This window comes from Meriones unguiculatus, chromosome 9 (assembly GCF_030254825.1).
Source record: "Meriones unguiculatus strain TT.TT164.6M chromosome 9, Bangor_MerUng_6.1, whole genome shotgun sequence".
NCBI classification, from domain to species: Eukaryota; Metazoa; Chordata; class Mammalia; order Rodentia; family Muridae; genus Meriones; species Meriones unguiculatus.
The window spans coordinates 97,856,529-97,881,665 of record NC_083357.1 but is presented as its reverse complement, the minus strand read 5'-3'; the positions used below and the strand labels follow the sequence as shown (position 1 = coordinate 97,881,665).

At 40.3% G+C, this 25,137-nt stretch overlaps 1 protein-coding gene across 6 annotated transcripts in view; it reads left to right on the top strand.

The window, feature by feature from the left end:
* Tbc1d4 (TBC1 domain family member 4) overlaps positions 1 to 23,462 on the top strand; it is a 175,632-nt gene extending 152,170 nt beyond the window's left edge. For 3 of the 6 annotated variants that reach the window (XM_021646990.2, XM_060391535.1, XM_060391533.1), the window contains 9 exons: positions 2,223 to 2,383; positions 4,470 to 4,679; positions 7,920 to 8,078; positions 8,632 to 8,790; positions 12,075 to 12,319; positions 14,540 to 14,699; positions 16,759 to 16,928; positions 18,271 to 18,447; positions 21,155 to 23,462. In XM_021646990.2, the coding sequence (XP_021502665.2) occupies positions 2,223 to 2,383; positions 4,470 to 4,679; positions 7,920 to 8,078; positions 8,632 to 8,790; positions 12,075 to 12,319; positions 14,540 to 14,699; positions 16,759 to 16,928; positions 18,271 to 18,447; positions 21,155 to 21,388 (1,675 nt within the window). In that variant the 3' untranslated portion in view covers positions 21,389 to 23,462. Of the gene's footprint in view, positions 1 to 2,222; positions 2,384 to 4,469; positions 4,680 to 7,916; positions 8,079 to 8,631; positions 8,791 to 12,074; positions 12,320 to 14,539; positions 14,700 to 16,758; positions 16,929 to 18,270; positions 18,448 to 21,154 lie in introns of all 6 variants that reach the window. The other 3 variants (XM_060391536.1, XM_060391534.1, XM_060391532.1) reach the window with 1 other exon arrangement.
* The last annotated feature ends 1,675 nt before the right edge of the window (positions 23,463 to 25,137 follow it).

The window sequence follows — 25,137 nt, the reverse complement described above, 5'->3', positions numbered from 1 at the left end:
GACCTCTTTTCACCGTGCAGACTTCTGACCACGTGCTGCTCCAACAGCGAGCTGTAGTAGTTGCACATGCTCACTGCCTGGGTGAACCTTCACCTAGAGGTTGCCTTCCAATTGAATTTACAATTACATGCATTTCCTCCCTTACTAAATGAAGCAAGATCACTGTTACTTCAGCAGCCAGCTACTTTATGAGTAAAGCGTCCGTATTCTACCATATACACATGTCTTCCTGTATTGTTAGTATACAATTTAGCCATTGGTTTTTGGCAATTAAATTTCAATATGGATGAAAAAAAGAGACACCTGTCAGTTCACTCATATCAAGGGGCTTGAAACCAGACCCTGGGAAGTCTGCAAATGTGTATTGGTGGGTGAAACGCCAGCGTGGTTTTTATGACATAGCCATCAAAAGGGTTGCATTGGACGGACAACTATGAAACTTGACACCCGTCCTGTTCAGTTTTGATTTCAGTACTTTCTCAACACTCCGTGTGTCTCTAAGTAAGGATTTCACGATGATTTTTATCAAAAGACACTTTAGTTTCTTACGGTGTAAGTATTTCTGAATCTTTGGGTTGTTTTAGTGAAACAGTGTTTGCTGAGCATTCGCCTGCCAGGCATTGCCACAGGTGCTCAGTCAGCACTCAGTATTTCATAGAGTGTTCAAAACGTGAGTCACAACATAGATGCCTTCCTGAAAGGGGCAGCCCTAGGAGAGAGAGAGAGAGAAAAAAAAAAAGAAAGTGGTTTTTGTTTTGTTTTAATTTTTATTAAGATCATTGCCATTGTCAATGGCTACCATTGACAGCTCAGCCTATTTTTCTGGAAATAACTACTACACCTCTGCCAGAAAGCCATAAGGTAGATTATCAGTGAAGGGGTTGAAGGAGGTGAATCTTTTATTCGTTCCTGACATGTTAGAGCATTCAGTACTTCCCTTGTCCATCTTACCCAGCCTTCTATACAAATTCATACGGTCTTATAAAATACTCATATTCAGAGGTTATTAGTTCAGTTCTTGGTAGTGGTTGTTTCCCACTAGAAGCTAGCAGTAGGTCTGTGAACCAAGTGTTTAGCAAGTAAACTGCCCAAGGCAGCATTACAGAAATGAAGAAGGGAATATTCTGTGAGTATTCGTCAGGACAGATGAAGAACGTTTGAATCAAAAATGCTGAAGGGGAACGACCTGACTTACGGCTTCCCCAAGATGACTTAAAGGTGAAGCTTTTTAGTATTGAGGGACTTTTGAATATTGGTCCCTCGTGGAGTTATTACCTTATCCAGCATAAGTAGCAAAGTATATGAGATGTGTGAAACAAGCTACTTCCTCAAGTAAGACAGCTTGACGTTTGCAATATCAAGACAGCTCATATCTATGTTCTTCTTTACCCTTAATTTAGTGAATCCAGAAGTACTGATGGGACACTCCTCCCTGCCCCCACCCAAAAGTTAGGAATCTTAGGTCAGTGAGTTTATCTAAGTTGGATAATATCTGTCCACTATTTCCCTGATGGGAAATCTCAGTGCACAGGAGCACATTAAGTCATGTTGCATTCGAATCTGGTTGACTTTTTTTTTTTTTTTTGAGGTAGAGTCTCACTGTGTATCTGTAGTTGGTCCAGAACTCACAGAGATCTACCTGCGTTTGCCTCTCGAGTGCTGTTACTCACCTGGCAGACTGTTTAAAATCATTACATGTAGCTTAACAATAACCCCCCAAATTGGCCATTCTGCCCGGATTTGGGTTCTTTTCTGCCATGGTTTGGATGATTGGTACCTATTAATCTTAATAGGCACAGAAGATCGAAACAATCTCATATGTATCTAGAATGAGCTTTAAGCAAACCTCTTTCTGAGCATTGTACAGACTGCTGACATTGTTCGGGATCACAGATTAGCTTTGTTTTCTTGTCGGTGTACAAACTCCCAACTTAAGCAGCTGTTCCTCCCCCGCGTAAGGACCCATGTTCCTCAGAGTAGAACCAGGGCTGGTTGCCTTCGAAGGAAGGAGTAGAAACAGCTGACTCTCTGTGGGCTGTGGCCTCCTGGACTGCAGCTTTCCCAAGATGTGCTGGCTGGGTGGCAAGAAGGCTGGTACCTCCCCTCTCCATGTTGCCTGTGCCTCGTGCTTGCCTGTGGCAGAACTTTGGAATGGCTTGAGCTCCCATCTCTCCGAAGTGTGTGTCTTCCTCACCGCTTACACGTTTGTTGACATTCTGCAGTGATGGAGAAGGCAGAAAAAGGACCTCATCCACCTGCAGCAACGAGTCCCTAAATGCTGGTGGAACCCCTGTCACTCCTCGCAGGATCTCCTGGAGGCAGCGCATTTTCCTCCGGGTGGCGTCTCCGGTGAACAAGTCCCCCTCAGCAATGCAGCAAAAAGGTTCGTGCGCCTTCATGCAAGAACTCCTCCTCACGAGTGTCTGAAGCTAGGGAGCAGAAAGGGGATGCTTAATGTGTAGAGATTTAGGAGCATTTAGCAGCTTATTTAACGTCACCATTATAACACACAGGAGACTGCTTATCTCATAGTGCCGCAATGGACATGGGAGTGAGTGAGATTCCCGACTCAGGTATTAGTCTACAGTGCTGGCGAGCTATGGTAATGCAGGGTCATACACAAAGTGACAGAAAAGTTGGACAAAAAAATGGGATAGGTCACACTGGTCCCATAGAAACCAAAAGGGAGCATGAGGGGCTTTCTGTGATATGTTGGACCTGTTAAAAATCAGAGCAAAAAAAAAAAAAAAAAAAACCAAAACAGCCTTGAACAAAAAGGTTAACTTAACTTAAGCAGCTGTGATGAAAGGTGTGACAGTGCAGAGAGCATGCTTTATTACGTAAATGTGAGAGCCAGAGAGGGATATGCAAGACAAGAAAAGTAAATAACTCAGTGGTGTTTATCGGAGATCTTAAATTTCTCTCTGACAATTCAGTAAGGAAAGTGAAGTATGAGTAATATTTAAATAATTCAACTGATGACAAGCTTTATGTGACACCAATAAAGAATTTGCTACGGTAGAGAAAATTAATCAAATTTGAGCACGAGTAGGAAACACACAAATTACGTACTTGGGTGAAAGATATGTTAGAAAGTTTCACACACTCGTGATCATATGCACTTTATTTTCTGATCACAGTGGGAAAGAAAAAAGGAAAGAAAAAGAGAGATGAGAGAGGAATTGGTGAGCTATGGTTGGAGTGGGGAAAAATGGAGGACTCAGGCTGGGGAATAGCTCTGTGCTACCAACTTCCCAGCACTTGGGAGATCCAAGTTCCACCCTGAGCACTTTGGGAAAATGAAATTGAAACATTTTATGCATTTGGAAAAAAAACTGTATTGGTAGTATCTAGAAGAAAGATGATGATACCTGCTCTGAATTTTACAATCACATGCTATTTCAAGGGCTTTATAGTGTTGACTGCATTGATATAAAACCAAGAAATAAGAAATCAAATGTACTGAACTGTCAAGAAGCTGGGAACAGTTGCCAACATACAAACACAGGAGGAGCAATCGCCTAAGAGCAGAGATCAGTGAATGTACAGTCAATTGGCATTTCTAAAGGTCACATGAAGCCTAAGATGGTCCCAGGGCTTCACAGAAAAAAAAATTACACTCACCTTTGGGAGAAACATGTCCCAGGAAAGTTCTAGATTCATGTTGAGATACTGTTAGAGAATTGAAAGGAACTAAGCAAGAAGGGAGTCCTGGATGGAAGATTGAGCCCTGAGGTGGAAAATCACATAGAGGTGATCCTGACAGGATTTTACACACTGTTCCCAGAGAGCTACATCATGTTTGTTTGTTTGTTTAGTTCCTATATCTCCTACATCCATCCATCCATCCATCCATCCATCCATCCATCCATCTATAGATGTCAGCCATAACTGAAATGCTTTAAGAGATAGAATCATTCTGTTAATAGAAAAATAACTGACATTTTCAGAGAACAGCTGCAGTAGAGGGAGAAACCGCTTTGGCAAACCAATTAAGACTGTGCCTGAAGGGAACAGCCTCGCGGCATTGCTCAGAGTGGAAAGGCCCCAGCACCGCTCAGCCTCGGTGCTCTGTGGGACTCAGCTGGTAGACAGGGATCTCAGGAGATCACTCACACCTACTCACACAACTCTGTGTTACACACAGCGTGAATTGCAGAAGTGTCAGCCTCTGGGGAAAAGGCCAGTTTGCTTTGTAGCCACTCGCTAACAAGCCTTTCTGGGTGGAAAGAAGAAGTGGTGACCCGATGTCTTTGTTTCACTGCAAGAGGGAAATCTGGAAGGGGAATTCAGTCTGAACTTACTTAAATCTCTAGTTCCAGTGATTCAGAGCAACGAGGGAAGTGGGGTGGGAGCACCCTTTCGTGTGGAAGCCTGGGCTGAGCAGCGCGTTCGGCAGCTGTTCGGCAGGAAAGGCCCCCAGCGTGGGCACCACGCAGGGATGCCTCTCACTGTCTTCTTCTCTGCAGATGGGCTTGACAGGACTGAACTGCTCCCACTGTCCCCTCTCACTCCCACCATGGAGGAAGAGCCGCTCGTCATATTCTTGTCTGGTGATGAGGACACAGAAAAAGTGGAAGAAAAAAAGAAATCAAAGGAACTAAAGAGTCTGTGGAAAAAAGCTATACACCAGCAGATCCTGTTGCTTCGAATGGAGAAAGAAAACCAGAAACTGGAAGGTTAGCTATTCAAGCAGGGCTAAGGGCTCACATTCTTTCTTGGGGGTGGGGGAAGGGATTTGTGCTCTGTGTGAATATTGGTTGGTTGTCATTTGTATTTTTTGGGGCATGTGTTAATTATGACTCAAGAAAGATGAGTCTAACATATTTACCTTCTTATATAGTAGAGGTGAAATTTCAGTAGCCTTTTGAGTAGTGAAGAGTGTTGATAACGTAGGTTCCTTGTATTTCCTAGGATTGTTCTTACTTGTATTTAGTAGGAAATTTAATATTATTGCGCATTACTTAAGAAAAACTGTGGAACATGAGCAAAAACAAAATCTCTTCTTTTTGAATGGGATCTGTCAACTTCCAGGTATAGTCATTCATTCTGAGAGAAATATGCCTATTTTGAACAAATTGGTTTGTATTCTGTCCAGCCTAACTGTTATCAGTTAAATATAACCAAACCAAAGTTCCGAGGCTTTATTAAGGTTCTATAAATTTCCACTCTTAAATCACAAACTTATAATCCAATATTCACAAGAGCTGGTGTGCTGTTAACATCACTTGTCTGCTAAGTTTGTATATACTACATGCTTTAGAATATGTTTCTCAACCCTATGAAGAAATGATGTTATTTGTCTGAGGCCTAAAATAGCCACACACAGAGAGATCTCAGACAGTGCCCAAATCCAAAACATACTCACATACCATTATTTGGGGCAAATTCTTTCACCTAAAGGGCTTGTTTTGCCATCTGTGACATGAACAATTAGTTTTTTTACTGGGCTCTTAACTTCTCAGATTTCTGACATTTGTACAAATAGATTTTTTTCTCCCTTTTGCTTTTATTATATTATCTTCCAAAAAGACAGTTTTATAATCATACATGTTCATATTCTGAGTTTATCTTCTACTATAGCATCCTTGATACTGTACCTCAGTGCAATGCAGTTTTTAATTTACTTTAAACACCATTTATTTAGTTTGTAAATATATAAGTTTTTTGCTATTTTTTATTAGAATGAAAAAATGCATAAATTGCTAAATATCCTTAGGAAATAAATCTTTTCTGTAAAATAAAAAACTCAATTAGCTGTCATTTATGTAGCTTTAAGAGGTTGTATGTATGACCCATGCCATCTATACCTCTGGAGCTACCAAAGATTTTGGTAGGCCTGAAATTTGTAGTTTTAGCAAGTGGTTTTATCTTGAATATACTGAACATAAAAAAGTGGTTGGCAAAAAAAAGTGATTAATCTTCTTGTAAATATCTAAAACATGAATTGTATTTTAGTTGAGAATAATATATAAATAAAACCTTACATTAAATGTGCAAGGATGGTTTTGGAATCATAGGCTATCTGAAGGGATGAGGGCCTTACAGGTTGTTTAACTCAGTCTTCATTCTACCAGTTAGTGACTGGGGCAGGGCCACTAAGGAGTTCAGTATGCTAGGACACAAGTGGAAATAATATTCTAGTACACTTTCTTGAGTATGCTACAGTAGTTCTCAATTGTGTGTGTTAGTATGAGAAAGTGGAATGTTTTAATATAAATGATTACATGTCCGTTCTGAGGTTAGTTACACTATATAATTTTACGGAACACTTTCTCAAAAGGCTTCTTCATCAACTCCATGTTTATTTCAGAGCTGAAGCAAAAAGGATACAATTCTAGACCGATGGCAATCATTTCTCAAAGTCTCCTTTCAGTTAAACAGTTGAGGGCGGATATAGAGATTACTGTTCTTGCCATTTTGTCCTCAGGGCCTGTGGCTAGCATATAGCAGGATTTTAAGATTATTTGGAACGTACAGTGACAGCGAAGGCTGTAGGAAAAGTAGCTAAGGAAATATACTTAGCTCTCCATGAAGCACACTGTTAGTAGTGATGTGTTATTATTGCTTTGGCAAGCCCACTTAGAAACAATTGGGTTAGCTCAGACACACTCAGCAACTTCTGAGAAGAAAAGCTCAACTGCCCTAGGAAGCCTCCTAGTGGAATCCAGAGGAATTTTTTTTTCAGTCCATTTATCTTTTGGCTAGGTCCAGATTTTTAAATAGGAAGCTTAAGTCTGTTTTAAGGTATTTTACTCTTTTTGTATGGTTTCATCTGCATTAAGTAAAGAGTAACATTCATCCTGCTACTGTTTTTGTGCTGTCGAGGACGTTGGATACTTGACGGAGATTTGTGTTTCAGAAGGTAAGTTGCTCAGTGGAGAACCTGGAGCTTGAGGGAGTGGAGAGCACTCTGATTTCCAAAAAGGGACCCTAAGGAAGGAGGAGATGCGTACCCCTGTGCCTGTGTCTCTTCTCTTTTGGAATCAGTTACTTAACATAAAGATAGGTCAAGCCAGCGAGTGCTGAATCTGGGCTTGTGTTTTAGATGATCAAAATAGAGAGAATTCTGTGTCATTAAAATGTGGAGTGAGTAGTGACTTAAAATGAATTTCCCCTTTTGCGGTTATTAAGACTAGAGGCTTAGGCACATAGCTCAGTGGAGAGCATGTGCTTAGCCTGCCCAAGGCCTTGTGCTCAGTCCCCAGCACCCCAAACAAACAAAACATTACTAAAAATGAATGTAGGAATACATAGCCAAGTGTTAGGGGAGTGTGAGTAAACTCCTCGAATAGTAAGGGGGATGCATGAGACTTTCACGGTAAAACAGATTTCAGATCAAGGTAAATGCGTCCATCCATCCATCCATCCATCCATCCATCCATCCATCCATCCATCCATCCTGTATAAGATCTGAATGCTTTAATGGGGCTTTAAAATTTATTTTATTTTTATGCATATGAGTGTTTTGCCCGCAATGTATCATGTGCATGCCAGTGCTTTTGAAGGTCAGGAAAGAGTGTTGGATCCCCTGGAACTGGAATTACAGAAGTTTGTGAGTCATCATGTAGATGCTGGGAATCAGACCTGGGCCCGCTGGAAGAGCAACCAGTGCTCTTAACCACTGAGCCATCTCTGTATCCTGTTTTAATGATGTTTAAGATGATATAAGCTGTTGTTTCTGAGGCTTTCATATTCTTCTAGAAGTTGAAATTTATAGCATAGCTAACATCTGTCTGTCTGTCTATCCATCTATCCATTCTTCCTTCCTCTCCATCTACCCATCCATAGTAAATGTCAGTGCTGACAATAATTGGGTATAGTTTAATACATACAATATTTACAATGCTGAATTTTAGCAATAAGTTGGTTTGATTGATTTTCTTTTCTTTTTTCTCTCTTGTTTTTTAAATTTCAAGCAAGAAGAGATGAACTCCAATCTAGAAAAGTTAAGTTAGACTATGAAGAAGTTGGTACATGTCAGAAGGAAGTCTTAATAACATGGGACAAGAAGTTGTTAAATTGCAGAACTAAAATCAGGTGCGACATGGAAGACATTCACACATCCCTTAAAGAAGGTACTCACCATTTCCACAAGCTTTTATGTAAGGAAAGCTGTGCCGATACTAATGATTTATGAAGTAGAAGCCTGATGTTGTTTTGAAACTTGTTTACAAACAGAGGACATTACAATGCTGTGTAGATGGATGGGTTTCTATCTACTTATTGCTTGCTGATAGTATCGAGAGAAAATGATGATGCTGTTCCCATGAAGGCTGCAGAATTTATTCTATTATTCCCTCATATTTACTGGAACTTTTCTGATGTTTGGTGTTCTTGCCTTCTGAAGTAGAGATGCATGCCTTAGTATGTAAGCCTTTAATTATTGCCAACAGTGCAGACTTACAAACTTGACTTATCGCCATCATTTGATCAGAAATTTTATATATATAAAATGATGAAGGGGTGAAAACTTGTCAACATATGCTCCTGTGAGTACACTGGAGAACACGGGATAGGGTGACACACAACAAGGAGAGCTATGGTTTTCATTGTGATGTGGTTTATCTACTGACGTAATGGCTTTAGTCCCAAATTCAAGATCTGACGTTTGCATCTCTTGGGTTGTAGGGGTCCCTAAAAGCCGGCGAGGAGAAATTTGGCAATTTCTGGCATTACAGTACCGCCTGCGACACAGATTGCCCAACAAACACCAGCCTCCAGACACCTCCTATAAGGAACTTCTGAAGCAGCTCACTGCTCAGCAGCACGCCATCCTTGTGGATTTGGGTATGTCTGTCACGGCTTGTCATTTACAAAGGCAAAATGTCGGTTGGCTGGTTAGCATTGATTAAGAGGGTCTGTTGGCATCTGCTGAGTTGCTGACTGCCTTGTCTGGATAGGTTGTCCTTTTCTTCTTATTTGAAGACCCGTGAGTGGAATATTCACCCCCAGATTATTCCTCTGAAATGGGGCTCACTATGAAAGTCATATTATGGGTGCCCTCAGTTACTGAATTTTGAACAACTTACTTTTGCTTGTGTGTGTGTGTGTGTGTGTGTGTGTGTGTTTATAGTGCTGGAGATAAAACATAGACCTTGTATGTGCTTGGCAAGTGCTCCTCCTCTGAGTTACCCCTTCGGCGAGGAAACTCTCTCATGATCGGTGCTGATTCTGAAGTAGGTTAAAATGGTACAGAACCGTTGAGCAGGCATGTTTGAAAACTTTCAGACATTGCTAAATACATCCTTTCAGCAGTCACTGTAAAAAGCAATTCAGTAGGGGCTTGAGGATGGCTAGATAGCAGCAAATGAGAAAGCAGATAGCCCTGTGGCTAGGCAGGTGGGCTGATCATGTTCTCTAGGAGGAGAAGGGAAGAGGTCTCTTTCTAGAGCACCCAAGGGAGAGAAGAGTCCATTAAGTGTTTAAGCTGTAGAAATGGCTAATACATCTCTATAGGGTTGGTAGCAGGCTAGTCGTGTTAATGCTGTGTGGATAGATGAGTACTTCCAATCTCTGGAGGGATTTCCAGTGACGACATCATAAAGCAGCCTTTTAAATACTGCATTTAATATAAAAAGTAAAAATCAGTATGGCTTTCTAGTTTACTTTTTGAGACAAGGTATTGGCCAATCTTGTATTCACTCTGTAGTCAAGATTTACCTTGATTTGATCTTTCCCATCTCCCTGATGCTGCAAGTATAGACTTTTACCACAATGTCTGGTTTATATGGTGCTAGAAGTGGAAGCAAGGCTTTGTGCATGCTAGGCAAGCACTCCGTTAACTGAGATACATCCCCAGGCCCCAAATAGTATGATTTTAAAATTATTTTTTTCTCTAAAGCACATTATCACGTATATTTTACTATTCCAAAGTATCTAAATATTTCATATTGGTATTTACCTGTTTCACCTATGCGCCTGAAAGCTGATAGATATCGGCTGACCAGATATGTTATTTGAGTCTGTCTGTGAGGGTAAACAGGAGTAGCTTATATTTGAGGTCAGCTTATATTACACATATAAAAAAAAAATCACTGGTTAAAACTTAGTTTTTTTTTATTAAATTTTTATTTTTTTTATATTAATTAGAGTTTATTTACTTTGTATCCCAGCTGTAGCCCCCTTCCTCATTCCCTCCCAATCCCACCCTCCTTCCCTCATCTCCTCCCTGCCCCTCTCCAAGTCCATTAATAGGGGAGGTCCTCCTCCCCTTCCATCTGACCCTAGCTTATCAGTTCTCTTCAGGACTGGCTGCAGTGTCCTCTTCTGTAGCCTAGCAAGGATCTGCACCCTCAGGGGTAGGGATATCAAAGAGCCAGCCACTGAGTTCATGTCAGAGACAGTCCCTATTCCCCTTACTAGGGTACCCACTTGGATACTGAGCTGCCGTGGGCTCTATCCGAGCAGGGGTTCTAGGTTATATCCATGCATGGTCCTTGGTTGGAGAATCAGTCTCATAAAAGACCCCTGTGCCCAGATATATTTGAATTCTTATGGAGCTCCTGTTCTCTCCAAATCTTACTAACTACTAAAATTAGTTTTATCTCTGTTACTTTCATTGAAAATCAGCTTTTCTTGGAGGAGGGCTCAACCCAGTTAATATATTCTGATCCCAAAAGAATTAAAATGCAAATGTTGTAGAGAAACTGCAGACTCCTTGTTCTCATCATCCCCCTGACTATGGTTGTCAGCAGGCTATTTGCTCCTGAGTCTTTCCCTCTCTCAGTTGAGGACTAGACTTTGGCCCCTGGGGAGCTGTAGAACTGTGTTGTTAAATGGGTGATGAGACCTAAGCTTGAGGTGTTGCAGTTGGGGTTAGTCTAGGTGTCCCTGATGACAGGGGCATGTTGAGGTAAAGCTACAAAGAAAGGCTGTCAGACAAAGTGGAGCCAGAATCAAGTTCTAACACAGTGTGTATAACTTTTTCCTAGCCAATACTGTAAGGGAGAAATTAGAACACTAATTTTTAAAAAATGCTTATTTGCTTCTGCTAGTGGCAGCCTGTGTTCTTCCAGCCCCTTCTTGCACTCCCTATCATTTCTCCTCCTTATTCAGCAGAAATATATTACCAGTTTCCGGAAAATAAAGGAAAACAGAAATATCCTTTTGAGCATTTGTGGTAGAAAACGTTTTAAAATGTTACAGTCTTGCAAATTCTAGTTGAACCGAGTAATCATTTCACAAGGAAGCACACATCCCCTTCTTTTTCCGGTGGCTCAAGGAAAGACCCAAACAAGTGCAAACCACTTTGCTGAGGAAGATCCGTCTGTGTTAGGACACAGCACCAGCTTTTTGGAGATGAAGGATTGAGTTTGTTTTCTTGTTGGTCTTTCATGGTCATTTTCAACCTGGAGGCAAATTTTAGGCAGAAATTTACTTAAAATCGTGTTAAACTTTTGCTGTCCTTATTTTTCTTGAGCATGCATGAAAATATATGTGTGTACACATATATGCACATATTATGTACATATTTTGTATTTTTAAAGAGTATACATGATTTATGGAAACAGAGATAACGTTTATCTAAAAAAGCAGAATTCCTAAATGATAGACTCTATATAAGGGGAAATAAAATCCCCAAATGCCTCCAGTGTCATATTACAAAGAAACAAACAAAATAAAGTAAATCCGGTCATAGACTACCAAGATTTTGCCTTTAATAGTGACACCACGCAATATTTGATCTTGGTTAGGAAGTGGTCTTTACATGAATTTAGACTTTACCTTATTTAAACTCACAGCAATTCTGAGTTCTGCTCTGTAGTGTGTTTTGGATATGCCACTGATGGCCAGTTTCTGTTCAGTGTTATTGCTTAGGATAAAATGGTTGTCTCTGTATCATGTGTGCAGAAAAGAGATGATACTCTGGCACACAGCACGTACATGGTGGTGAGGTGGGAGGGAAGAGGAGAAGTGCAGAGAGGGAGAGGGAGAAGGGAATCTGTTTCATCGTCTTCCAGATGAACATTGCAAGCAACTCCCATGTTGGCAGAGTGCTAGTTTGTCCTAGAGGTCACTGCACTGGGTTTACTAAGCAAGGTTCTAAGCAAGGTTCTTCTTTCCCTCCACAGGAAGGACATTTCCCACTCACCCTTACTTTTCAGTACAGCTTGGGGCTGGGCAGCTGTCGCTCTTTAACCTGCTGAAAGCCTACTCTTTGCTGGACAAAGAGGTGGGCTACTGTCAGGGGATCAGCTTTGTGGCTGGAGTCCTGCTTCTGCACATGAGTGAAGAGCAAGCCTTTGAGATGCTGAAGTTCCTTATGTACGACCTGGGCTTCCGCAAGCAGTACCGACCGGATATGATGTCACTTCAGGTGAGTCTGCTGTGCAGGAGGCTCACACTAGAAATCTCAGTACCAGCCATTTCTGAGTCACAGGGCAGAGTTCACGAAGTTGAATCGCACCCCTGACCCCATCTTAGAACTTGCACAAATACATGGCCGTGTGCTAGCCATTGCTTTAGGGGAGAACCTGAGAATTTGCTAGCCACCCATGTCCTTAGGAAGGCATGTTCTAGAGTGGGCTCACCAAGTTTTAGAACTATAGCAATTCAATTCCCATTTGGCAACTGTATATAAGTAAATTTAACAATTAAATGTTGTTTTATTTTAAATAGTTTTTTAATACTTTAATCATTATCATTGTAAGGAATTAAATAACCCTGATTTCCAGAAAAACAATTTCTTTGTTATTAGAGTTTTAAAGAGTAGAAGTTATATTTGATTTTGGTCCACAGGCAGTAAGATTTAGTTATATATTTTAAAATATGCTTTTTTTCCCATTAAAGATTCGTAATAAAAATTTGACACAACATAGGCATAGGTAAATTGGATTAATATACTAATAATTATTATGATTCAGGGAACATCAGAGTCCCAAGTGATAATCCCTAAACACATGTATATATGAGCAACACTAAATGGACTCAGTGAGTTTTATATGTGTGTGTGAACATAACAATAATAACTATAGAAGAGGTTATGAGTCTAAGTTGGAGGGGGAAATAGGACAAGTGGATGGTTGAAATGATGTAGTGTACTATGCCTGAAATTCTCAAAGAAAATTAAAAAAAAAGATTGTTACAATTACTAAAAATACTCTTTCTAATTTTGAAAATGCAAATGTACCATGTTCCCTGACAGCCTTTCTACCAGCTGTGACACTAGGGATGTTATCTTAGGAGTATTGAATTCTGGGCTTCAGAAAGTGAAACATAACATCTCTTCATTGTCCAGAGCGGGAAGCCAGGCTTTGATCCCTAAGATTTTCAAAGATGGTACCAGGACCTGTTGGTACCTACGCCAGTGAGCTTGGCTTGCTTGAGAGGATGCCTGATTTCTTGCTTTACTCTCTCTTGTGGGCACCACAGTGACTTTTAACTGTGGACAAGGGGCTGAAGTCTCCTTTGCTTCAATATGTCTGTCTCATTACATTCTGTCTCTGATTTCTGTGTTGGATGTCCAAGCCTTCTGTCTTTTCTTTGAAGTCTTCTGTGGCCCTTTTTCTCTCTTCTACCATCCATCCTTCTCATATCTCTCCCATCTGCAGCTTTCCCATGTTAAATGCACTGCCAAGTGGAAGGATGATTTGGACTTTTGGCAAATTGGGCTTTGTTATTAAAACTCCCTTTGTAGGAACCTTGAACTTTTTTTTTATCTGCCCCAATATACATCAATGGAGGCAAGGAACCCTAACCCCAATTTTAGAACATACACATATGCTTGTTTCTTCATTATGGTCACAACTGAACAAGAGCAAAACATCTTTATCCACAGTCTTTCTTTTTACTTTGCTAATTAGACTTCTTTTGAACTTAACAAAATACCAGTTCTTCTGTTGATAAACGCCCGCTCTGTCTAGTTTCTAAACCGGAGCTGGCCTAAGGGGAATGTATGATTTCTTTCCTGACATGACTTACTGAGATAATAATCTCACTACAAAACCTCTTTTTGTGTTTGCCTCCTGCCAGGCTGCTCATTTTATAACCTCTGGCCCCGATTCCTTCCTTTTACCGTTGTGTGGAAACTTAGTTTCCAAGATTTGTGTGGTAGATTAGGCCCAGGCAAAGTGCAGTGTTTGTGTACAGCGCTTTGTGATCCGATACGCCTCAGGAGTTGTTTCGTTTTTCATGTCTACTTTGGAAACCGTTCTTGAATTTCCGTGATTGGTTATCAGCATGCATTTTTATTAATTTATGTTTTTTTTTTTTATAAGAAAAAGTTCACCTTCAGGAGGAGATGTTGGAAATATGTTAGGAGTTTGACGAAGAATTCTTCTCTGTAGGAGGAGTGATGCTCTTTCCGTGTATGTACACCATATCAAACACGTGGTGGAAACTCTTGCTCGTGAGACATAGTTGAATTTACACTGACATGAGTCATGTCCTAAATGCAGTGAACTTGGATTTGAGCATCATCTTTAAAGTTAAGAGTAAAAATGAAGACGTGTTATTTTACCAAATGTGTTAAAGTTAGTATATTTTATACACATGCAGATTACTACACGTTTATTTTTCTTCTCTGTATGAACTGCAGATCCAGATGTACCAGCTCTCCAGACTCCTTCATGACTACCACCGAGAACTCTACAATCATCTTGAGGAAAATGAGATCAGCCCCAGTCTGTATGCTGCGCCCTGGTTCCTCACACTCTTTGCCTCTCAGTTTCCCCTAGGATTCGTAGCCAGAGTGTTTGGTAAGAGATGCCTGTGTGCAAGGGTGTTATTTATTTCCTTGAGGTCATTGTCAGTGAAGTTCCCTTAGGGCCAGGAAAGTTGTAAGTAAAACTCCAAGATAGTGGAAAAGAATTGGGCTCCTTTGAGCTTCCTATATTTGTTTGTGTGGAAAATCTAGAAAACACAGTTTTCAAATCTGGATTGGGGACAGACTCTGTATAGTTTTATAGATTTTTATCTCTCTGTTTTTTTTTTCCCTCTTTCATCATCTCCTTCAATTTGGATTCAAAATACAGAGAAAGGAACATGACTGCTGTGCTGTTATGGGTGCTATTTTAATGACATCTCTGTCTTTCTAATAACGTGTAGCTTTTGTTCTGTCTCATTGCTCACATGCCATTGCAGGGGTCATAGCCCTAAGCCCATGGCTAAGAGAAAAGTCACTCAGACTCCTGCTGGGTTCTGTGCATCTATCTAGAAGCTGTGTCAGAGAACTCAGTATTTATGTACTTGGGGCTGATTTGAAGCTTTGTATTTTATTTTATTTTATTTTTTTGGTCAAGTTTTAAATGCTCTCCAATTTTTAGTCTTTAAAGTAGTTTTTCCCCCTAAAGATGCATTAGTTATAAAACTCAGAAAAAAAACAGAGATGATAATAAATAGAAAATGTCAGGAGATACTTGAATAGCAAGCATGTGTGGGTGTTATGCACACATACACCGAATTGTGGATACCTTCTTAACGGGAGGCATAATGCGGTCTTCTGACCAAGTTTGAGCTGAAATGTAACTTCCCATTGCGCTGCCGGAGCTAGCAGTCCCTAGCTGCCTCTTGTTTATCGGCTATAGACCACTTCTGTCCAGTGGAGTGTTTTTGTTTGTTTGTTTTTGGTTTTGTTAGCACCTTGGATTCTTGTAGTAGCTCTCCTAGAAATCCTTTTGGATGTGTTTGTGTCCAAGATGAGTAATGTCCCCCCCACCCTCGCTGGCTTAATGTCAGAGTGTATGACATCAGTGTCCCTTCTCTGATCCCTGTTTGAGATCACAACCGGAACCCATAGCTTCCTCCTGAGCAGTTGTTCAGTCTGCTGCTTTGTTTTATTGATGAGAGAATCACATAGGTTGAGAGAATTTTTCAAACAAAACTACTTGTGGGTGTTTCAGAATGATTGCATGCTTGTGTTATAATCCAGCTCACCTTCTAATTAGAATGACTTTCTTTCCTCTCATCTGGTTTAGGATATGTATATATGTCTATCTCCCTATCTATATATGTTATTTGTTAAATTTTTAGAATCTCATACAAGTTTTGGTCACATCCTCCCCCCATCCCGTCCCAGGTTCAGCCCCACCTCCCTGCTCATCCAACTTTATATTTTCTCTCTCTGTTTCTCTTTTTTTGTACACTCACCATGTCAATTTTTGCTGCCCAGATAACCCTTGGGCAACCTTCATGGGGGCACAAACTTAAATAAACCTGACTCTCCCTCTTGTAGGGGCTATGAAAAGCCAGCAGCTCCCCAGGTGGGGACTCTGTTCCCGGCCCCCATTTATCATGTTGAGATTTGGTCTGGCTTCAGCTTGTCCATGTCTTGTGTATGCTAAAGTTTTTTTTCCTTTAATTTCTTACTTCAATATAGATCTAATTACATATTAACTGGCTCATTACTTTTTAATTAGGAGAATTTGAATAGTCTAGTTGACTATATTGATGTATTGTTATGTTCTATTATTTAAAAAAACGCCAAATGTTAGCTGATTAAGTGTTTGAACTTTATCTAGAATCCATAAACTTACTATTCAAACTATAAACAATATATAGACAGACATATAACATCCCCTTTGTTCACATAACATTTCTGACATCCTTAATAAGTAACAATAGGCAAAATTCTGTTCCTTTGTTTCAATCATATTAAACTTGTTTTTAAAAATGAAAACTAGTTTTGACCAGTTTTCTTTTACATGTTTTTTTTAGTTCTACTACCATAATTTTAAAAAATGCTTTTAGAATAAAGAATGTGCTCTTTGCAATAATAGATACACAGCTTTGATCATGAAAATGTTATCTCTTTTCTAGATATTATTTTTCTTCAAGGAACTGAAGTTATATTTAAGGTTGCTCTCAGCTTACTGAGCAGCCAGGAGGCACTTATAATGGAGTGTGAAAACTTTGAAAATATTGTTGAATTTCTCAAAAGCACATTACCTGATATGAATACCAGTGAAATGGAAAAAATTATTACCCAGGTATGATGTAGAAGATTCTACATGTATTAAATGTTTTCACATAAAAATGCAGTTTGTCAGCATTTATTTTTTTAAGGTCTTCTTTTGTTTTATCGGGTACATTTTATTTAGAAATGAAACAATTAAGAATTTCAACATTGTGATGTTGTCTGCCTGTGCACCGAAAACATGGTGTAGTGGGTTTTTCAGGAATCCTTTTCATTTAAAACAGTGCTGAGACCTAGATCACAACTTGAAGAGTCAAGATGACCAGAAAATAAAATGAATCTCACTAGGTTTCATAATGTCACTAATTCTTTCAGAATTCATAAGAAGGCCAGGCCCATGATCCCAGCAACTTGGGGGGCTGAGAGTGTGTAACCAAAAGTTGAGGGCCACCCCAGTGATGTAGCTAAGTGTGTTTGTCCAGCATGTGCAAAGCCCCGCATTTGATTCTTAGCACCACAAAGTATAACTCATATATAGATTAATATGTACATAGTTCTCAGTGAGTTTCTAATCATTACAATCTTTAAGTTAACAAGTATGGCTTTTGTTTATATTTTATCATTTGTCAATTCTTTGGAAATAACTTTTCTGATTTGTTTTGAATCCTGGTCTCACTGTGGAACCCAGACTGTCCTTGAACTTGCTTTTCTCCCACTTTGTCTCCTAAGTGCTGGCCTTGCAGGAATGGCTGAAATAACTTGTGTGAATAGCAGGCACTTAAATATTATGCTTTTGGAGATTTGAAATAAAATATGTCCTTTAATAAAAACCTGAAAAAGAAAACCAAAATAATGAAATTAACAGGGGAATTTCTTGACTCACAGGTTAGTGCTAGGGTTAGAACTGATCAAGTGTGCAATCTATTTCTGATCTTGAAAGAGGCTCCCAAGGAATAGCTAATGAATAAAGCCATTTATTAAGATCTTTCTGTTCCATTAATGCATATACTCCTAACTAACTTTGCTTACTAATCAGCAGTAATTATCTCTGACACAGATAATCATTGCTCAACAACAAATGTTGATGTGGTACTCTACATTTTGGAAGACAGTTACTAGATTACAGTCATCTTAGTTGCAATATATCCTTGGACATTAGTTTATTCTTGTGGCTTGGTCTCATTTTTAGGATGTTTCAGTTGCATCAAAATATGCTGTGTGCTATTGTGTTGAAAGTTGAATCTATGTTTCATTTGTTCTGGTGTGGATAGGCAGGCCTATTTCTTCTTTTGGTATGTTTTAATGTTCCCACTAGTGCTGGGAAATAAACATGAGGTTGACCAGCATACGATGCTTGTATCTTGGTGTAGTAGATCCTGAAAGCCAGACTAACCAACCCCATGGTGTTTCAACAGGTTTTTGAGATGGATATTTCCAAACAGTTACATGCCTATGAGGTAGAATATCACGTTCTGCAGGATGAGCTTCTGGAATCTTCCTATACCTGTGAGGATAACGAATGTCTGGAGAAGCTAGAGAGAGCCAACAACCAACTGAAAAGACAGAACATGGACCTTTTAGAGAAACTCCAGGTACAGAAATAAAGATTGTAACAATGATGTGTGTCCAGCCCTGTAGGCATGGAACTGCTCAGAATGACTATGATAAGTATGTGGACTGAATCACTGAAGATCAAGGGTCTGGGTATCTTATTAGTTTTATGTATATGGGGGTCTACAGATATTCTTAGGAGCTTAAGTGTCACTTTGGGGAGAAAAAAACACACAAAATAATAGAACAGCAATTCAAAGCAGAATTTCGGATCATCTGACTGGATGCTACATAATTCAGATAAGTTCAGGGGAGGAAGAATTAAGTCTGAGGAGTCAGGGATGTCGTTACGTGAGCTTGGGCTAGACACTGAGGGCTGAGCAGTGAGCGAGGAGGTCTTCTGTGTCACTCAGAGCGGGAGGTTGCATCAGTCAGAAGCTGTAGCAGAGCAGGTGAGCTTGGTATCAGCTCAGGTCTCATGCTGGGGAGAGGAGCAGGTGGAGAACAGAATACAACAGATTTTCTTTGTTGTCTGAGAACGCGGTTTTATACGTCCTACTTCAGAAGGAAACATCTCAAAAGGATTTAAACCTCAAGTTTGAAAGAGCAATACAATCTGAAGATAGATTAGGGTGGAGTAAGAAGGAAAGGAGCCGATTTGTGAAAATCTGGTTAGGTATAATGATATTTATCTAGAGTAAAACAGAAATGGAAAGGGGAAGAGATGTGTCTGGGTAAATTGAAAGCGAATGCATAACACATAGTCTTGCCACTCAGGAATTCACAATTACCTTATTCCCAATTAATTTACAAACACACAAAAATACAGTAAACAATCTGTAAAGCAGTAGTCTGTCGCTTGAAGGAGTATAAATAGGAGCTTTGGATCCATGCTCTGCTTGCTAAGATGTGGTCAGACAGGAAGTTAGCAGCTCTATTGGTCTCTGAGTCCCTGAGGCTGGATCACTTAGAGAAGAGGTTGACTTAACTCAGAGCTTGGAGGCTGACATAGCATGTCGCTCACTCTGGCAAAGGCCCTTGGCTATGTCACATGGAGATACTGTGATGATTGGAACATGCAATAGAGGGAGAGATGGCATGATGAGGGAGGAACTCAGGGATGGAGAAGGCCAGTTTTGCTCTTTGGGAACAACCCTTTTATGAGAACTAGGGAAGGAGGACCTCCTCATAGGTCTGGGAAAGAGGACACCCATGCCATGTATCATCACTTACACCAAGGTGTAACAGCACAGGTGCCTGTGGGGGGACACAGCCACACCAAAGCCATATACGAGCAGGAGTTGATCCTTCTGGAGAGGATGAACTCTGAGTTAGAGCCGAACTTCCCAATGTCTCCTTTATTCTTAGCCACACTCCTGCCCCACTTCTCAGTGCCGCACTCGCTCCAACCTAGGGAGCCACCAAACTCTCTTTCTATGAAGTCCTCTGTGAAGAGCCGCTAGGAGGGAAATAGATTCAAACTGAGCTGTCCGCGGGGACAGAGAGCCTTCACATTGCCTTACCCAGCTTTGGGTCATAAGAAAATTGCTTAAAAAATAAAGAGGATGTGAGGTTGGGAGGTCCAGAGAAGTTGTAGGTGGGAAGTGGGGCTAGGTATGATCTAAATGGAATGTCTGTATATATCAACAGAATAAACACAAGATAAAAAAATAATTTTTTTCCTTTAACATTAAGCCAATGTGATTTATTCACACACATATAAAAATATCTGCTGTACTGGATTTCCTTGTTGGGGAAGGCATTTGCACTTGTTTTCCATTGGTGATGGTCCTTACTTGCTACAGACTTTTTGTTGACAGTTCCAGGTAGCTATCATCAAACTTCCCAATCAGTAGAAACCAATGGCGTTCCAACCATATCTGGAGAAGCAAACCTACTGGAAGGTCCTTAGGTTTTTGAAGGTGCTGCCCCAGAAGGTATTAGGACGTTTTCCTAACTCCAGCTATCTTCTGAGGTGGGGTGGGGTTGTAATCAAAGAGCAAAACTGCCCAGAACCACCAATCACTCAGATTCCTTCTTGAACATACGAGCTTTTTCTCATCAATGGACCATGATGGACGATGCAGCAGGGGGGCCCTGGCCAGAGTCAGCTCCATGAGGCTTAGATTAGCATCTACCAAAACTATGACCAAAACCCACTCACATGGTTAAAAAAACAAAATACTCGAGTGTCCTCGTTCTGCCTTTGGTCAGACTAGACAGGGACACAGGTGGGTGTGAGTGGTGATCATGGGGTGATGATACAGTGTTCCTGCTGTCATTACTGAGAGGAAATAAGTCATGTGAGTGTAATGTGTGCACATATGTATGCCTGTACATAAGTGAGTATAATGTGTGCACATGTGTATGCCTGTAAGTTAAACATATACTTACACGTGTATGATCATATATTTAAGATGTTGCTGGGATTTGAACCCAGGGTCTTTTGAGTGGTAGAAAAGTACTCTATCACTGAGCTACATCTCCTGCTTCCAAAACTTAGATTTTGGGACACTCTAAAAAACCAAATAAACAAGCAAAAAAATAAAAATAAACCTGAAGTATATACAAAAATACTTCTATATTTGAAAAAAATGCATTTTTGTCAGTGTTTAATCTCATGATAGTCTGTTAACTAATGTGATATAATTATCTAGCAACAAAAGTAAGACACGGCTATTACTATAATAAAGAACCACAATTCTCAAATTTCTAATATGGAGGATTTTTTTTTTTCTTGACAAACAGGTGGCTCATGCTAAAATCCAGGCCTTGGAATCCAACCTAGAAACTCTTTTGACCAGAGAGACCAAAATGAAGGCTTTAGTGCGGACCCTGGAACAAGATAAAATGGCTTATCAAAAGACAGTGGAACAAATCCGGAAGCTGCTACCAGCAGATGCGCTGGCCAACTGTGAATTGCTGCTGAGAGAACTAACTTACCCAACTAACGACAAAGCCAAGGCAGGAAATAAGCCATAGTTTCAGATGTGGCCTCAGCAGAGACCTTCCTTATAATACCCGGAAGGAGGCCCGTGTGGTCTGGTCTGAGGTTGACCAGAAAGCTTGTGGGCCAGCTACTGCTGGTGCTGAGATCACCAGTAGGTGATGTAGCCTTCTTCAGCGTTATGCTGCTCTTAAGCCATCACAGACATCCAGACGGTATTTTCTTCTGGTTGTTGCCAACTATGTACATAAATATATATATAAGTGGACATAAAGATTCATTATTTCAAATTGGAGCAATTTTTCTTTTTCAGTCAGAACTTCATGAAACCCACACCAAACCAAAGGGAAGTTCAAGTTAGATTTCCCTTGGGCACACATGAAATCCTTTTGTTTTTCTAGTGAAACGAATCTAGAACATCTTTGTATATTGAAATATACTTGAAAAACAATGAATGTATCCCCCCATCCCCACCAAAGACTAGCATGTTTTACTCAGTGTGGTGGGCAGACACATTTCCGTAGCTTTCTATGTCTGTGTCTATGTAACGGACATGACTGGCTGCCAGTCTCGCCTCTGTGAGTCCCTTAGGAAGGTGGGGCTCTGCCTGCTGTGTGACAGCCAGTGTGTTGAGTCTTCATGTATCTTGATTCTGGTTAGGCTTTGCTCTAGATGCACAAAGGGAGAAGGCCGGACCTTGTGGCAGAGTCCACCCACCTCAAGATGAAGATGGATGTTGCTAGTTTTCTAGCAGATTAGACCAGCATTGATACTCAAACTGAAAATATCGGGGCTCAAAAACACAATTAAGCTCATGAATTGTCTAGAGTTGCTTTCGCCTTCTTATTTAAGTGACTTCTACAGTGGCAGTCAGTTGCTTGGTGTTGTACTTGCCAAGTGACTAGTTGGCTATTTTCTCACAAAATTATGGGAGCCTTCCATGTAGTTCTTGTGACCTTCAGTCTAGAATAGGGAAATAAAATTAGGATTGCTTTTCCAAAGATGATATACCATGTTGAGTTGCTTTTTTAAAAAAAAAAAAATTTTTTTTGCTCAATAGCAGAACACATTCTTAATCATTTTCCCCTGTCATGTGAAAATTTAGAACTGTGAAATATTTAGGAACAAACTGTGTAAAGCATACTGGAAGGGAAAGGAAATGTGTCCAACCCAGCTAAAAACCTACAATTCTGTATTTAGACTCCTGGCTTCTGCCACATACAGATAGCTTTTTAGAGAATGTTCATGCATGCTGGGTGCATGGATAGAAAGTCTTTTTCCCAGTACCTGTTCAGCCCCTGCAGCAGAGATGATTTTTACAATAGTGCCTCTGAAAATTAATGCAGAATTTTTTACCTTTCCACAGTGTTTACTGCTGTTGCTTTTTGAAGTCCTTGTCTTTTTGCAGATGGGTAAATTGGGGGTGATTTTCCTCAAAGAGAGTTTATTATATACAAGATGAAATTTTATTATAGTGCTTACGAGTTAAGGTGTAAGGATTTCTGAAGACATTGATGAACAGATGCCAAGCATCTAGGCTATTCCCCACTTGAATGTCACAGGTCTCAGGGCATCAGAGTGTCCTTGGGTCTAGGGGGTTTTCTCCAAAAACAAAAAAGTCTTAATATCCAAGAGGGTTGATGTAGCTTATAGACTCCAGGAAGTGCTCGTTCTTGAGTCTTCATTCGGTTGAGGGCCATTAGTTGATTTGTTTCTTTGATCTTGTGAAAGTTTCTTCATTTGTAGTATCTTCTGTTCTCCTCCCAGGATGAAGCAGAGTTCAGCATTACTGATTGATGATAGAAATTGCCTGTGGGTGTGATACCCAAGTGGTGGCTGTGGGCTCTTTGGAGGGAAATATTTTCTTTCTATTTCTCCTTTAAAAATAAGCTATGTTCTGGACACCCAGAGTTAGCACTATGGCCTGGGTTATGGTATTCAGTGATTAAGACAAGGTTGGATACAGTATTTTCTTGTGAAAATGATTTTTCTTTCTCATTTGTGATTTTAAGAAATGCTAGACCGGTTTTGCTTTGTCATTTTACATCTTCATCAGGTTCATGCAACGCCTAGTTTATCTTCAATAAATGTGTTGCTGCCATTTCCCCAGCTTTGCTGTTATTATTTTTTGGGGGTGGGGGGGTGGGCCGCAAACTCTTCGTTTGAGACTTGAAAACAAAACCTACGTGGGTTGGTTGAAAATGTTGAACAGTCTCATGAAAAGAATCCTGGACAGCAAAGATAATTTAAGACAGTTATGGAAATGTATTATTACTAGTTCTTAACTTCTTTCATAATGAAGCCTTTGCTAGTGACTGAAAAAAAAGGGGGGGGGGAGACTGAGCTGTCAGGCTTACTCCTCTTTTCTCTTTCCTCCCTCCATCCTGCCGTCCCTCATACCTGCCAGCCAAGTACTCTATCATTGAACTGTATTTTCAATCTACCTCTTTTATTTTTCATGTCCTCTTGTAGATGGAAATAGTATATAAAATTGCCGAATTTTTCCATTAGGGTTTCTCCCAAATAATTAAGAGTTTAGGCACTTCCTGGTACATACAATGTGAGTATACTCCTACATAATATTTAAGTTATCCTTAAGTGTGCTTGTGATCTTCTAAAAGGGTTCTAAAGCTTATTGCTGACATTACCAATCAGGTGTCCTTTCATTGCATATAATAAAAAGTTGGAGAAGGATGACACAATTTGTTATTTATTTATTTGTTTGTATATTTATTTCTCTGTGTGTGTGTGTATGTGTGTGTGTACAGGCCCAATGGTCAGTATGTGACCACATGCATGCAGTGCCAGAAGAGGGCATTCAATGTCTTGGAGCTGAAGTTATAAGCTGCCTGATATGGGAACCAGAGAACCCTGGTTCTCTGCATGAGCTGCAAGTGCTCTTAACCACTCCCCAACCCCCAAGGTGGTTTTATTGGTAGAGTCTTCTAACATCTACACTAACTTACCAGTTTTGTTAGTATATTTTTTCCTTACAGTGATAGGCTAGGAATAAGAAATTTATCACCTCACAGCATAAACTTTTTTGCCCTAAGTGTGACATGAAGAGGAAAAGCAGTGGATGCTGGGTCAGAAGGTTAGATGTGAATACTGGTTTCACCACTGCTGTTCATTCACTCGGAAAGTAGGTCTTCTCAGCCACATCCAAGCTGATTCCATGGGAGAGAACTCCTAGCCTTTGTTGTCAGAGAGCTCTGGGTAGGAGGAAGGGGATAATTAAAAAACAAGACAGGTCATTTGTAGCATGCAAAGAAATACACACTAGGAGTCACTGAGTTCATCTGGGACAGAAGAGGTTGGGCAGCTCCAGGAGTGTGTGTGACAAGCGTCCTGAGGAAGAGCAGCTTGGGAGTGTGTAAGTCCTAGCTAAAGTGCCCCGGGGTAGTATAGGGCAACAAGTGAAGAGAGGACACTGTTAAATCAGACCTCAGCCAAATGAGTGCAGTCCTCCAGGGCTGTAGTCAGAGCTGGGCCTCCACTGGCAAGAACAGGACTCACATGAAGGCCTCTTAGACTCTGAAAGGCTTAGTTCTTCCTCTAGGGCAGTTAGAAACAGGAACGGCCACTAATCTGGGGAGAGACAGAATTGTAATCCACAGAAGCGTTTGAACAGGAACTAGAGAGTAGGAAAATGCAATAAAGACCCAACTTGAAAAAATTAGTGACTGTCAGATTTAGGACAGTGGAATTGAAAAATGAGATTAGAACTGCACGTTTAATGTAGGTAGCCACTGAATACTGCCGGCTTTTTCTGCACAGATTGGCC